The sequence below is a fragment of the Elaeis guineensis genome, unplaced genomic scaffold, assembly GCF_000442705.2.
Source record: "Elaeis guineensis isolate ETL-2024a unplaced genomic scaffold, EG11 Super_Scaffold_1000061, whole genome shotgun sequence".
Taxonomy (NCBI): domain Eukaryota; kingdom Viridiplantae; phylum Streptophyta; class Magnoliopsida; order Arecales; family Arecaceae; genus Elaeis; species Elaeis guineensis.
Window position 1 is genome coordinate 2,509,012 of NW_027332426.1, and position 12,554 is coordinate 2,521,565.

At 39.2% G+C, this 12,554-nt stretch overlaps 1 protein-coding gene across 6 annotated transcripts in view; it reads right to left on the reverse strand.

Annotated features, from left to right (window-relative positions):
- The window catches only part of LOC105035311 (ribonuclease J), a 114,360-nt gene extending 101,852 nt beyond the window's left edge, over positions 1–12,508 (reverse strand). For 2 of the 6 annotated variants that reach the window (XM_073250513.1, XM_073250511.1), the window contains exons 1-8: positions 12,190–12,506; positions 11,232–11,460; positions 10,460–10,569; positions 9,424–9,509; positions 8,947–9,138; positions 8,795–8,872; positions 3,881–4,063; positions 3,666–3,746 (exon numbers count right to left, since the gene is read on the reverse strand). In XM_073250513.1, the coding sequence (XP_073106614.1) occupies positions 3,666–3,746; positions 3,881–4,063; positions 8,795–8,872; positions 8,947–9,138; positions 9,424–9,509; positions 10,460–10,569; positions 11,232–11,460; positions 12,190–12,301 (1,071 nt within the window). In that variant the 5' untranslated portion in view covers positions 12,302–12,506. Of the gene's footprint in view, positions 1–3,665; positions 3,747–3,880; positions 4,064–8,794; positions 8,873–8,946; positions 9,139–9,423; positions 9,510–10,445; positions 10,570–11,231; positions 11,461–12,189 lie in introns of those variants that run through there. The other 4 variants (XM_073250514.1, XM_073250512.1, XM_010910835.3 and 1 more) reach the window with 4 other exon arrangements.
- Positions 12,509–12,554: the final 46 nt, after the last annotated feature.

Sequence of the window (12,554 nt, forward strand, 5' to 3'; positions counted from 1 at the left end):
ACTTTTCCGGCTTCCGACCTTATGTGGCATCTCTCTGAACCCCCTCGACTGTCCGAGCTTCCATAATACCATCCGAACTTCTCCAACAATGAGCTTCTCCATCCATCTACCGGGCCGCTCCAAAGGCTCTCTGGACCTCACTATCAGCCGACCTTCTACAGTGATCAACTATTCTCCGAACTTCTTCCGGACTTCGTCAATATCCGAACTTCTCCGACAACGAGATTTCTACAGTAATCAGACTCCATCCAAGTTTCTACGGCAGTCGACCGCCTTCAGGATTCCAACCGAACTCCTGCGAGAGCCGAACTTCTACTACGAACGGTCTACTCCGAACTCCTACAGCGGACGGTCTATCCCAGATATCTACCGTAAGTAAATTCCATTCGAGCCTCTACTGTAAACAAATTTCTTCCGAACTTCTATCACAGGTAGACTTCAGCCGAGCTTCTTCGTAGCCGGATTCCGGACGAGCTTCTACAATGGGACAGAATCCACCGGTCAGGTCGCTACTCCGAGCTCCCACGACAACCGATCTTCGATCGAGCTTCTACAATAAACGATCTCCTTTCAGCCTTCTACAAGAACCTGACTCCGTCCGAACTTCCATAACGGATGGATATCGGACGAGCTTTTACGACGGACGGACTCCGACAGCTGGATTACTACAACGACCAATCGCCTCCGGTGTCTGCCGAACCTCCCCAACGCCATCCGAAGTCCACCGCCGGCCGATCCTCCGCCAGATTCTTCATGAAACCGGACTTCTCCGACGGATAATCTTCAGACGAGCTTCCACCTCAGGCAAATCCCAGCTGGACTTCTCTAGCAATCGAACTCCTACCGGACTTCACCAACAGACAGTCTCCATCCGAGCTTCTACAGCAGATGACTTCCGCCTGTAGCATCAGCGCCTGAGGCATCCGACAACAGTAGACTCGTCACAGCCTCGAAAACATCCGAGCTTCTCCTAGATCGACAGGATAGAGAGCCATTTCGCTCCATCAGATATCCCAGCCGAGCTCCAGCCAAAAGATCCGAACTCCCTGGCAAGTCACGACAATGGCCACTACCCTACTCTACTCTCTGCAACGGATTCCGCGTGACTCCACCACTCTCTGGCAAGTCGCGACAACAGACACCACTCCACTCTCCGGGCTCTACCACTCTCTGGCAAGTCGCGACAACGGACACCACTCCACTCTCCGTAACAAACTCCACGTGGCCATGAACGACCCCTGACGCCACTACTCTCCGTAACAAACTCCGCGCGGCTCTGAACAGCCCACTACCAGGCGGTTACAGACGTCGCTGTCAATCAGTTACGCTCTCCGTCTATAAAAAGGGACCCCAGATACGTTCTTCTCTAAGCTCTAAATTCTATCTCGAAACTCTGCTAAAATTCTCACTCGAGCACTCCATTTCTGTTAAAGCAGAGTACTGACTGAGCGTCGGAGGGTATTGCCGGAGCACCCCCAACTCCGGTTTAGACTTTCCTTGCAGGTCCCGGCGGCGGCCACGGTCATCTCAACTCCAGCAACTCCGGCTTCGACGGAATTCTGCACCAACAATTATTATATCATATTTATAATATAATCATATATGATGTATGATATAACATAAAATATAATTATGAGATTTATTGGTGCGTATTTGGTCATTAAAAAAATTTCATTAAAATCGAAATAGCTTCCCAACATTGGTCAAAAAGCACTTTAGGAAAAAACTCCATTTTGGAGCTTTTCTCAAGTAGAGCTGTTCAGCTTTCTGGCAAAGCAAAAATAGTTTCTTAATTTTTTATCAAACACCATTGTACCATCCAAAAGCTTTGCCACACAGGGCCTTATTATTCATTGCACCCTCAATGCTAGAATATCTTGAATGTCTTCCCTATCAGCTTATGCTTTTGCAGTTAATTGGCTGGTAAACATGGCAAAGACCTCAGGTTAGCTAAGTTCAAATCACCATCATACCAATTACTTATTCATTTATTCCAAACTATCATCGTCCCCTGAGTCTAATATCCATGTGCATGATCTGGGCTGCACATGAGAGGGATGTTAAGCCACTTGTTGACCCTTCCTTGTATTTTGAGCATTTGGGATCAATTAGTTAGTTAACAAATGCTGTCCCATTTTGTTCTTTTAGGAGATCAAATTGGTCCAAAATAGATTAGATCTTTTTCAGAGAAATCTTAACTGAATTCAGATAGTTAGAAAGATAGACGGCTGGCTGCTATTTCCTCTTGGAACTTTTTTCTATTTGATGTGCCTAAATTACAAATAAATGAAATCCTAAAAATCTACAAAAACTCTATGGCTACAAATTCTGATCTAAGGTGCATCCTGCACTTTTCTTGTGAGAACAAACAATGATATGAATTAATGGTTGGGTTGCAAGCTTTCAAAGGAGAGTCGGTAGAGGTTACAGGTTCATATCTATGTTCATCTCAGCAAATTTCCACTTAATGAAAGTAGAATGGGAATATTGGGGAATTATAGTGTCCTGGATAGGGGATCCAAGGTAAAAAGATGGGTTTGCAAAGCTTCTAAGAGGCCGATATCCTGAATTAGATGTGGACTTAGTATTAGATATATTTTCATCCAATCAGTTGAAAATTTAGGAGCACAAAGCAAGGGAGTCATTTCTAGATTGGAACAGAAAGGCTGGTATACACTAGGTTGGGGTGGAAATGCATGATACAGTTGGGACTGTTTCCAGAAGATAAAAACAGTCAAGGATTAGGTCAGACTGGACCTGTTTTCAGAAGACACTGAAGAAAAACAAAAATAAAGAAGAATAAAACAGAACAAGGGAAGGATAGAATGAAATGGCATACAAAATCAATGCCTAAACCTGGCCATTTTCTTTAAATCCCTTTCCTTTTCATCAAAGCAAATAAGCTAACATAACATCTTAGCAGCTGGCATCCCCTCCCTGATAAGGTTGGCTGTCACCTTTTTCTAAGTCAATTTTTAGGGTACTTATCTGATATCAGGAAACACTAATTAAAACAGTTCACCCTAAAAAAAAAAAAAAAAAAAAGCCCAACAATTAAAACAGAGACTTCAAATAGCTTAAAACTGAAAATGGAATGTTTCTGACTGGTTATAGTTTACTGTGGATCTAAACAAAGGCAGAACATTATTCAATGAACAAACACTAGCCCTCAGCGCACATACAGATAAAGGCATCTACTAAAATCCTTGAGATGCACAATAACAAAATGAAAGTCCAAGATCAGAGTCATATGATTGCTAACACAAGCAGCATTGTTAATCAGTCTTGAAATATGGATCAAACCCCTTGCTCATCTATTCCACTCATCCCCAATACGCTATAACTTCAAAAAAATGGAAGTAATCAGGAACTTGCTGAAACAGAAAAACACAAAGTATGACTCATAATGCTGTATGGCAATAGAACCCCAAAAAGAAAGCATGCAAATTCTTTTATTTCTAAAAATTAAGCTCTCTCTCCGATGCTAATGCAAGAATTTCACTCAAAAAAAAAAATCCAGTAAGAGGACTGATCCTAAAATACCTGGAAACCTTGTCAAGAATAAGGAAGCAAACATATACATGTTTTCTTCTTCTTAAACATTGCTAATTTTAAAACTGAACATGATGAAGAAATGTAGGAAAATTTATGGTATTATCTCATACCAAGGTTGAAGGATCCATTGGTGCCTTTCCATCCTTGAAAGCAGCATCCAAATACGTCCTTAGAGACATGCCCACGAACACCTGTTGCATACATGAAAACCAAAGAAATGTCAAAACAGAATGTCTATGCTGCCTTTAAAGCTAAACAGTCATAAAACTTCTTGGAAGTACCACCAAGATCACACAGATGAAAAGAAACAGTTAAAGCAGCTCACCAATTTACGACCAGTTAGATCAGCAGCAGCTTTCACGCTTCCAAGACGATGTATGTTAGAAGCAAATTGTGTAGCAATAACTCTTCCTTTTGCAGCTGAAATATGTCGTAGTAAAGCATCTGCTACAACAGCTTCACTAACAGATCTTCCAGGTGATAGAACATTGGTCGAGTCACTCATCATCTAAGAAGCATAAAAAGAAAGTACCCAAAGTTGGCAAAAGATACAGAAAATTGAAAGATAAGCGAGATAGAGGCATAATAGCATGCAATGAAAATCCATGAACAAAAAGCATATGCGCAATAAAAGAAAAAGAATTTTAAATGCTCCCAAAGGGAAGAAGTATATAGCAATCCTATCATCAATTTTCAAACTTCAAAGCCTGCTTTATATGCCAAATCTCACCAGAATGCTTAAAAAGGTTCATCAGAAAATCTCAGCACACCATTGCACTAGAACGTTTTAAAAATATATCAAATGCATGAGCATTAAGTTAATCCATATGTGTAGAGGAAATGGATTGATGGAATAGCAATGTGTCAACTATACAACAAACTAAAAACAATTCATTCATGCATGAAAGAATAAAAAAGTAGTAGCTACCAGAGTTGAGGGAAAACACTGCTTGCAATATACATAAGTTCTCAAAGAAATTTAATTGATTTCATAAAGATTGCATTAATTTCTCATTTAAAATTAAAGCAAGTCAAGATAAATCTCTTCATGATGTCAATAATCATTCTGATGAAGGAAAATATGCACAATTGTAATAAGACCAGCTTTGTCCCTGTCTTCATAATGATGGGCAATTATGAAAGTTCATGAGCATCATAGCATTGAGTAGTTAAGTTAAATGTGTGGACACATGAAGGACAGAAATTGATATAAATAAATAGATTGAGGATATAAATTGCTGGCAATCGCTGATATACATTACAATGTGAAGACCCAGCATGGCAGGACACTTACATGTTAGGTTCTAAGGCTCAACTTATTAAACATACTCTTCTTCGATAATCATCCCACATCATAAAGATACATTGGTCGTAATTTGGACAGGAAATAGGAGAAATATATTAACCAAAAGTGAAGATGCACCATATCAATACTCACAACTAAAAAAAATTCATGATTACTGAAAAAACAATTCCAAAAATTTCATCTTTGATCTAATCACATTCACCCATCCAGTACCCCCACTCAAACCCATCATGTGCAGAACACATGCTTGGTACAGGATAAAGTGAGAAAATATCATTTAAATTAACTAGTATGTGAACACCATAGGCTAGATGGCTTCATTGAGAAGCAGGGCCATTGTTTGTGACAAGCAATGGCAGATACTATCACTACTGCAGGTGTCAGCAGAATGCCACAATGACCAGAAGAGCAAAGGGCCAAAGGTTCCAAGTATTCAGTGACCACTAAATTAACTTGGGACTTGGATCTTTTTCCCAATTTAATGAAAATATCGCTCCAAGTCAACAAACATAATATTTGGTTTATGTGCTTATTTGTTTTCATTTACTTTGTATGTGATAATTTGGACCGAGGAGGCAGCAGGTCTCCATCATTATAAGTCTCTAACAGGAACATATTTGATACTATTGGATAATCTGCAAGCACATTACCGATTTTCTTTAATTTGTTTCAATAACCTGATGTTGGTAGCACTAAAGCATGATTCCCTTTGTGTAAATTTGTGACTTCCTTCAGCCTTTCTTCCAATATGGATTTTAATTTACCATGCGACTGCCCTCCAATTTTCAGCATCCTTTGTTGTTACTTTCACCTATTTACTGAAACTAACATTGACTGGTCTCTTTTTTTGTTAAGTTCAATCATATCTTCTAAGCTTCAGACCATTTTGCACTTGGAATGATTTATCTACTTAGTGGAAAGAATGGCATTTACTGTATTAGGTTTTAACTTAAATATTAATATATCAAGTATCTTTAACAATTTATGATGGAATATGTGTTTTGTCATTGATTTATTTGGAATAAGCGCACAAAGAATTTGTAACATTGAGGTTTATATGGTCTTATTTACAGGTTATAGATCCGCATTTATAGGTTGTAGATCTGGAGACATATAGCAGGAGCAAGCTTGCTTACAATGAGGCTTTTATACTTACAAATAGAGAATATTTATAGGTTTTCAGCAAAAGTTGCCCACAACCAAGACTATACTTTATAGGGGTGGAGCAGCCTTTTTTTTTTTTTGGTAGTTCTCCAGATCCAGATTCGCATCTCGATACTGGGCCCCGTACCAATGCCAACCTATTACCATGTCAATATGGCCTAGTTCGGCATAGCAAGTGTCGGTACATCCCCCATACCGTGTTCCGATAATGAACCAGTATGGTATGTCCCGCATCATCCGGTTTAGTACCGTACACCCTGTAACATCCGGTTCGGCCTGGTATCGCAAACCTTGCTCCAGATATTGTTAACTGTTGTCCCCTAAAACATAGGCTAACAGCCACCCCACCTCAAACCAAAAGCATGCCCCCCCCCCAAACCAATCCTGCTCACATCACATGGCTGTTCTAATTCATGGGATATTAATAAGCTCCCAACTCGATCTATGAATCGGGAACATTCCTTTGATGTTATTTTAGGAAGCTTAGACGCTTGCCTCTTTTTGGCATTTCATATAAAATTCTAATCGGACAGAAGCAAGAGCTTTTATCAAACCAGGTAGCAAACAGCACATATTAAAGAGTCACATTTAATAAGATCTATGTCTATTTTTCACTGGTTCATCTACATAACTTTGTTTTGGTTTTGCCCTCACGATCATTGTTTTTTTGTTCTCTGTTTCAAGAAAAGAGAAACTTGTCTCTACTATCCTAATATATTAAGGCCATGAGTCATCAGTGATATTTCCTTTTCTTACTTTTTGGTTTCTTTCTGCCCATACCTAAATAGTTTAGATCAGTCATCATTCCCACAAAGGTAAGCATGGGATTGACAATCAAACATTATTGTTTACATTAGATTTCCTTGAGAGAAAATTTGTTGTTTAAGTTTGTTAACATTACAGAACAATCATGGTTGGGTGTGGAATGGATTATCTTCTAAAATTTAGAAGTTATAAGCAACTCCACCAACTGATTTTTTTTTATTTGATTCTCAATAAGTTCTAAACATTTTTATCTAATTAAAAACTTGCAATGTTTAATTAGCATGATCCTAGTCATAGTGATTATAACAAATTCATGAATTACTTTATATCTTTGATTCTAGTAAATGTTTATTTTAATAGCAACGACGGTTTATGGTGATTTTAAACCATTGCCAATCCATAAATGTAGCAACATTAGCAATAACAATGTTAAATCTGTCTTACTTATCTGAGTGTGGTTAATACAATGTATTTAGTCTGTTTCATGGTAGTAGCCACATAATAAATATCCATCCCTTCTCTTTCACTTGAATACCTTCGGTTTCTTTCTTTTGTATTCTACTTTATTACTCAAATCCTTGGTTCTATACCAAGTTTCAAAACTACACTACTAGCATAAATGTACTACTTAGGTAACATAATTAAGGCGGTCAAGAATGCTAAAAGCAAGAAATGTGGAAACGAGGCGGTTCGAGACATTCTGAGCCATGCCAATGGCAGATTGGGATGGTTTTAGGATTTGAAACGAGAAATCGACAAAGGAGGGGGAGAGGGAAAAGGAAAGAGAGGAAGATAGAAGGGGGGAAGGGAAAGAGAGCGTCGTTGGGGGCTGCCGAAAGGCCGTGGAGGCTTCCGAAGGGCAGCAAAGGCCATCGGAGGGTTGTAGAGGGCACCAGAGGACACAGAGGGCTAGAGGAGGATCTCCATTCTCCGAGCAATCAAAACAAGGATCCATCAGGCACTTATTTTTTTATTTTGTAATCTTTTAGTGAAATCAGCAACCCGAAGGGCCTCTGTTCCGATCGCCCAGAGGGCGGAGACCCTCCTCAAAGACCCTCCAACGGCCTCCACAGCCCTCTGGCGACACTCCCTCCCTCTCCCTCTTTTTTTCTCTCACGTTCTTCCTCTCCCCTGCTCTCTCTATCGTGCCGGGTCGTGCTTTGCCATCCTCCACTGGCCTTCACCATCTCTCTCCCTCCCCTTTTCCTTCTCCCTCCCTCCCCTCCCCCCTCTTTTTCCTATCTGCCATTTTCCCTCTTCCTCGCCCTCTCTACTATGTCAGTACAGTATACAGGCCTAACATGGAACAGCATGGGGGCATCATATAGCGAATCATGCCACCGACCAATCAGTCCGGCGCCCAATACCGGCATAGCAAACCTTAGTTAAAAGACAAGTAACAATACTCACTAGCAAGACATGCTGGCTAAACTTCAAGGCAGTTTATCTCATGCATTCCCGTTTTATTGAATCATAAACACTTGGCCATCTCATGCAGTTGTAAAACATGAAATCAAATATTTATGTGCCAAAATCTTTAATGTAAAGAGATTCTAACAACATACTCAAATAAAGCTGGATTTTGCAATGGTGAAAATCTATTTACCTACACAAAAGAGATGTCACAGGTGCAGAATCTTTATGATAAATTTTTAACTACATCGCTGGTACTTCTTTCTTTGTACAACTTATAGGAAATGGATGATTATAAAGTAGTTAAGCAAGAACTGATCAAGAAGAAATACAGGAAGCTTCCACCATCTTGGAGAGCTCCATAGACATAAAAGATTCAAATAAATATAAATACTTGGAGATTAGCGGTTGCTTCAGCTGATAGATTGCTTATAAGAGAAATAGGCAACACATTACATGCGACAACCATGCACCACCAAGGTACAATTCAGAGCATATCAGATTTTCAGAGCTCTGTCTTAAACAGAAAATGAAGAAAAAAGGAAAAACAAAGGGAAACAGAATGAGAAAATGTATACTCATAAAACTTACTAAAGTCACCCCTTCTTTAGAGAGATCCTCCAATGTTTCACGATCAAAAATTTTACCATCCAATGGTGACTCATCAATCTGCAAAACATTTAATTTCTTATGCAGCTAGGACCACTAGATATTAAAAGCTTGATAATAACCATGTAGTTTACCTTCCAATCACCAGTATGTAGAATGGTACCATCACTGCAACGGAGAACCAAGCCACAGCAATCAGGAATTGAATGAGTTACACGGATCGGCTCCACTTCAAATGGCCCAGCAAGGAACTTCTTTCTGATCGTAAATAACCTAAGCCTGGATAGAACAAAAATCCCAAACTCCTTCAAGCGCTTCTTGATAAGCTGTTCACAGACAAAAACAGAAAGCTTCTTACTTTTTTGCGAAACGTCATAAAAAGATTTCGAAAAGGAAAAAAGAACTGTGGGGGTGGGTGCCTGCATGAAGGAGATACTCGGAGATAAACACGCTTGTTTCTTTTTATAAAAGCAAAAAATACCAGAAAAAATTCTGATGCATTTGGAATCTATAACATCGTAAAATCTGTCAATGTTGAACCTATACAAGTAGTCCCTTCAAACTTAAAATCATAATTAATTAAGCAGTTTGCTATCATTACTGACACATACCTCCATTGTAAAAGATGAAGCAAATATTGGTGTATGAGAATCCAAAGCTGGGATAACCTGTTTCACAGAGCAATAAGAAGCAGAAACTGCAAGAACATTTAGACTACTTCAAAATTTCAGAGGATGCAAGAAGTTCAGAAGATTGATGTTAGAATATGGCTATTCATACATACATGACCAACAGCATATACATGATTAGAGATCTTATTGCGAAAGGCATATCTTGAGCTGAGTAGGAAAAAGTTTCATGATAGCACCATGCACAGAATACCACCTTTAATTGTGGTATGTATACCAAGAATTTTATTTTCAAACTGAAGCAGTTATTCCAACAACTTTATGAAAACCTTTCCATTTGGCTATTGATAGGAAGTCAGCATTTTTTCGTAGATGAATAAAGTAAAAGTGCATCTCTGTTAGATACCCCTTGTTGACTTCTAAAGTGAGTCCAACTCTGAACTCTGATCTCATTTCGCAATTAAACCAGTCCAGGACTAACAAAAGTGTTCTGAAGCAACTAAACCTAGTTAGTCCATAATGAGCACAAGCAGTATATGTTTACCAATGATAATCAGATTCAATTAATGGGTCAGGCAAAAACTCAGTTACTTCCAAGTGGTTTCATCTCTACATAATTCAATCATTCTGCATCGCTAAGCTACTACAGATGGAAGAGAAATGCTGATTAATAACTTAATGATGTGAATGACTAATAAATTTATGCCCTAACAACCTCCAATATCTTCGACATGAAATTGCTTTGGTTCAGTTGAGACCAACAACCAATTGCAGGAGACACTTAAACATAGTCATCTTCCCAAATCATCCTGCTTATTATGTTCTGAGTATAACCTCACCAATCGGGAAAGGTGATGCAAATGGCCATTCTCTAATAAAACATATTTGAATACAAAACTTATAACTGTTACGATGAATTTCATTTGAATTAATTAAATAGAGAATCATCATAATGCCAAATATAGAACAATACAACCATTCAAGCATTAGAAGGAAAACTTTACCCAAGGCAACGCACCAATGTGATCCTCGTGGCCATGTGTTATAACAACTGCTTCAATTTTATGGCTCCATCTCTTGATGAATGTTGTATCAGGTACAATCTTTTGGACTCCAAACTCATCATAACTATTATGCACGTAATACAGCCATTCAAAACCAAAGAAGTAGCCATGAGGAATGATAAGAAGTAAATAGAAGCACAACATACGATGTCACTGTATTAGAAAAGTCAGCAGACATGCAGGACATATAAAATATGCAAAATGTAAAAGAAAAGATAGAAAAGGATATGTACAAAATAAAGCATTTTCACACAAAATTTTAAATGGCAGCATGGCTAGGACTTGAATATAATATGATTAAGGTGCTACAACAGCTAGCATATAGAAGGAAAACAGCTGCTTCCTACAAATGCCATAAAAAAAGTTCTGTTGTGTGTTCTAGCACTTCATGAAAGCTTTATTTGCGTGCACTAGAAAAAAGAAAAGAAAAGAAAAGAAAAACAAATATGTTATTCTACGATTTTTCATCCATTTTTGAAAGTAGCTTTCCAGGTGTGTTTTAAAAAAAAAAAAAAAATCTCAGGAAATCCAGCAGTTGGTCAAAATTCCTAAGGTTTAGCAATTGGGCAAAAAGCCATGCTCATGAAATTGAAAACCTCTTGCTGCAACCTAATTTGATAGGCTTTTGAGCTTTGATATTCACAGTTAAATCACGTATATACATAAGATAGGCTGGAGTATAGCTGCAATAGGTAATGCAAATGCAAATGACTTTGTGAAACATACTCTGGGAACATGACACCTGCATCAATTAAGATATAACGGTCATAGTTTCCTACAAGCATGCAGTTCATCCCAATTTCCCCCAAACCACCTATTGGAAGCACACGGAGTGGTGGACCATCTAATCCTTCATAAAACTGTTCCAATTTGCGCTGGACAGGATCTTCCATGCTCTTTCGTACCCCCTCAGTTCTTCTGGATTTTCTGCGGGAAACTTCCAATTCCTGGGCACCTACAATTGAGATGTCAATGTGCTGGCAGTAAGACTACAAAGAATATACGTGAAAACCAAAGAATTAGCAGTTATGAGAACATCCACAATATCACATTATTGCTTTCACCAATAAACAAAAGCTACAAGGTCAACAATTACAGTACTATCTTTTGCCACCTAAAACATAAAAAGATATTCACACACTGACAGGATACGAGTTCAGGGCAAAAACGTAAAGGTACAACGAATTTAGGCAATATTATTAGCATTATGCTGCCAAACAAAAATGGTAGATGTACAGCAATCAAGTGAAGATAGCCACGGAGCCCAAATTCATAATCTGGACAGTGTGGCCTTGGGAGATACATAAAAATGGCTTCAAAAGGATAGCCACAAGATGAAGCCTGCCTGCAAAAATAAACGTTAGGCACTGTAGAAAAAAACCATAAATCTTTGACATCAGAAGCTGTCCAAACTCCAAATTAGATGGGCCAACGAAATTTTGCCAGTGTCCTCCATCCCAGCTAGTACAGATACTTTGTTATTAGCATTTATGTCGTTCCAAAGTCGTCGTGAGACAATCTAAATCGACATTTATTCTTCAATAAAGGGGCCAAAAAAGGGGAAAATACAACCATAAACATTAGAAGCCAATTTAAAGACGCAGGAAACCCAGACCTATCTATCTAAAGTCGCAATCAAAACAAGCTGGCACCTAAATCTGGAGAGGGAAATAAGAGAAGAGACCTGGGACAGAGGAAGAAGATCCGAGGGAGCACCGAACTATGGATTTCGGAAGCCTGGGTCTCCCGGAGAGCCCACAGGGGCAGAGAGATGGGAGCACGCTGAGACAAACCATGGCTCTCCTCTCGAAGAGATAGTCGGAAGAGAAGAGGGGACGAGAGGGAGAAAGAGATCAAGGATCGAGCGTCGGAGCTTTTCACGGCGAATCGAAACCCTCGAGCCGGCTCAGGGTTTTAGGAAGTATTCAGCTTTGGATGGCGGGCGAAGCAACAGAGGGATGAGATGACGGAGTGAGAAGGGAACGGGAAACGGGAAGCGGGGAGAGAGGTTTTGTTTTGGATGGAGCGGAAATATCCATCTTATCGCTT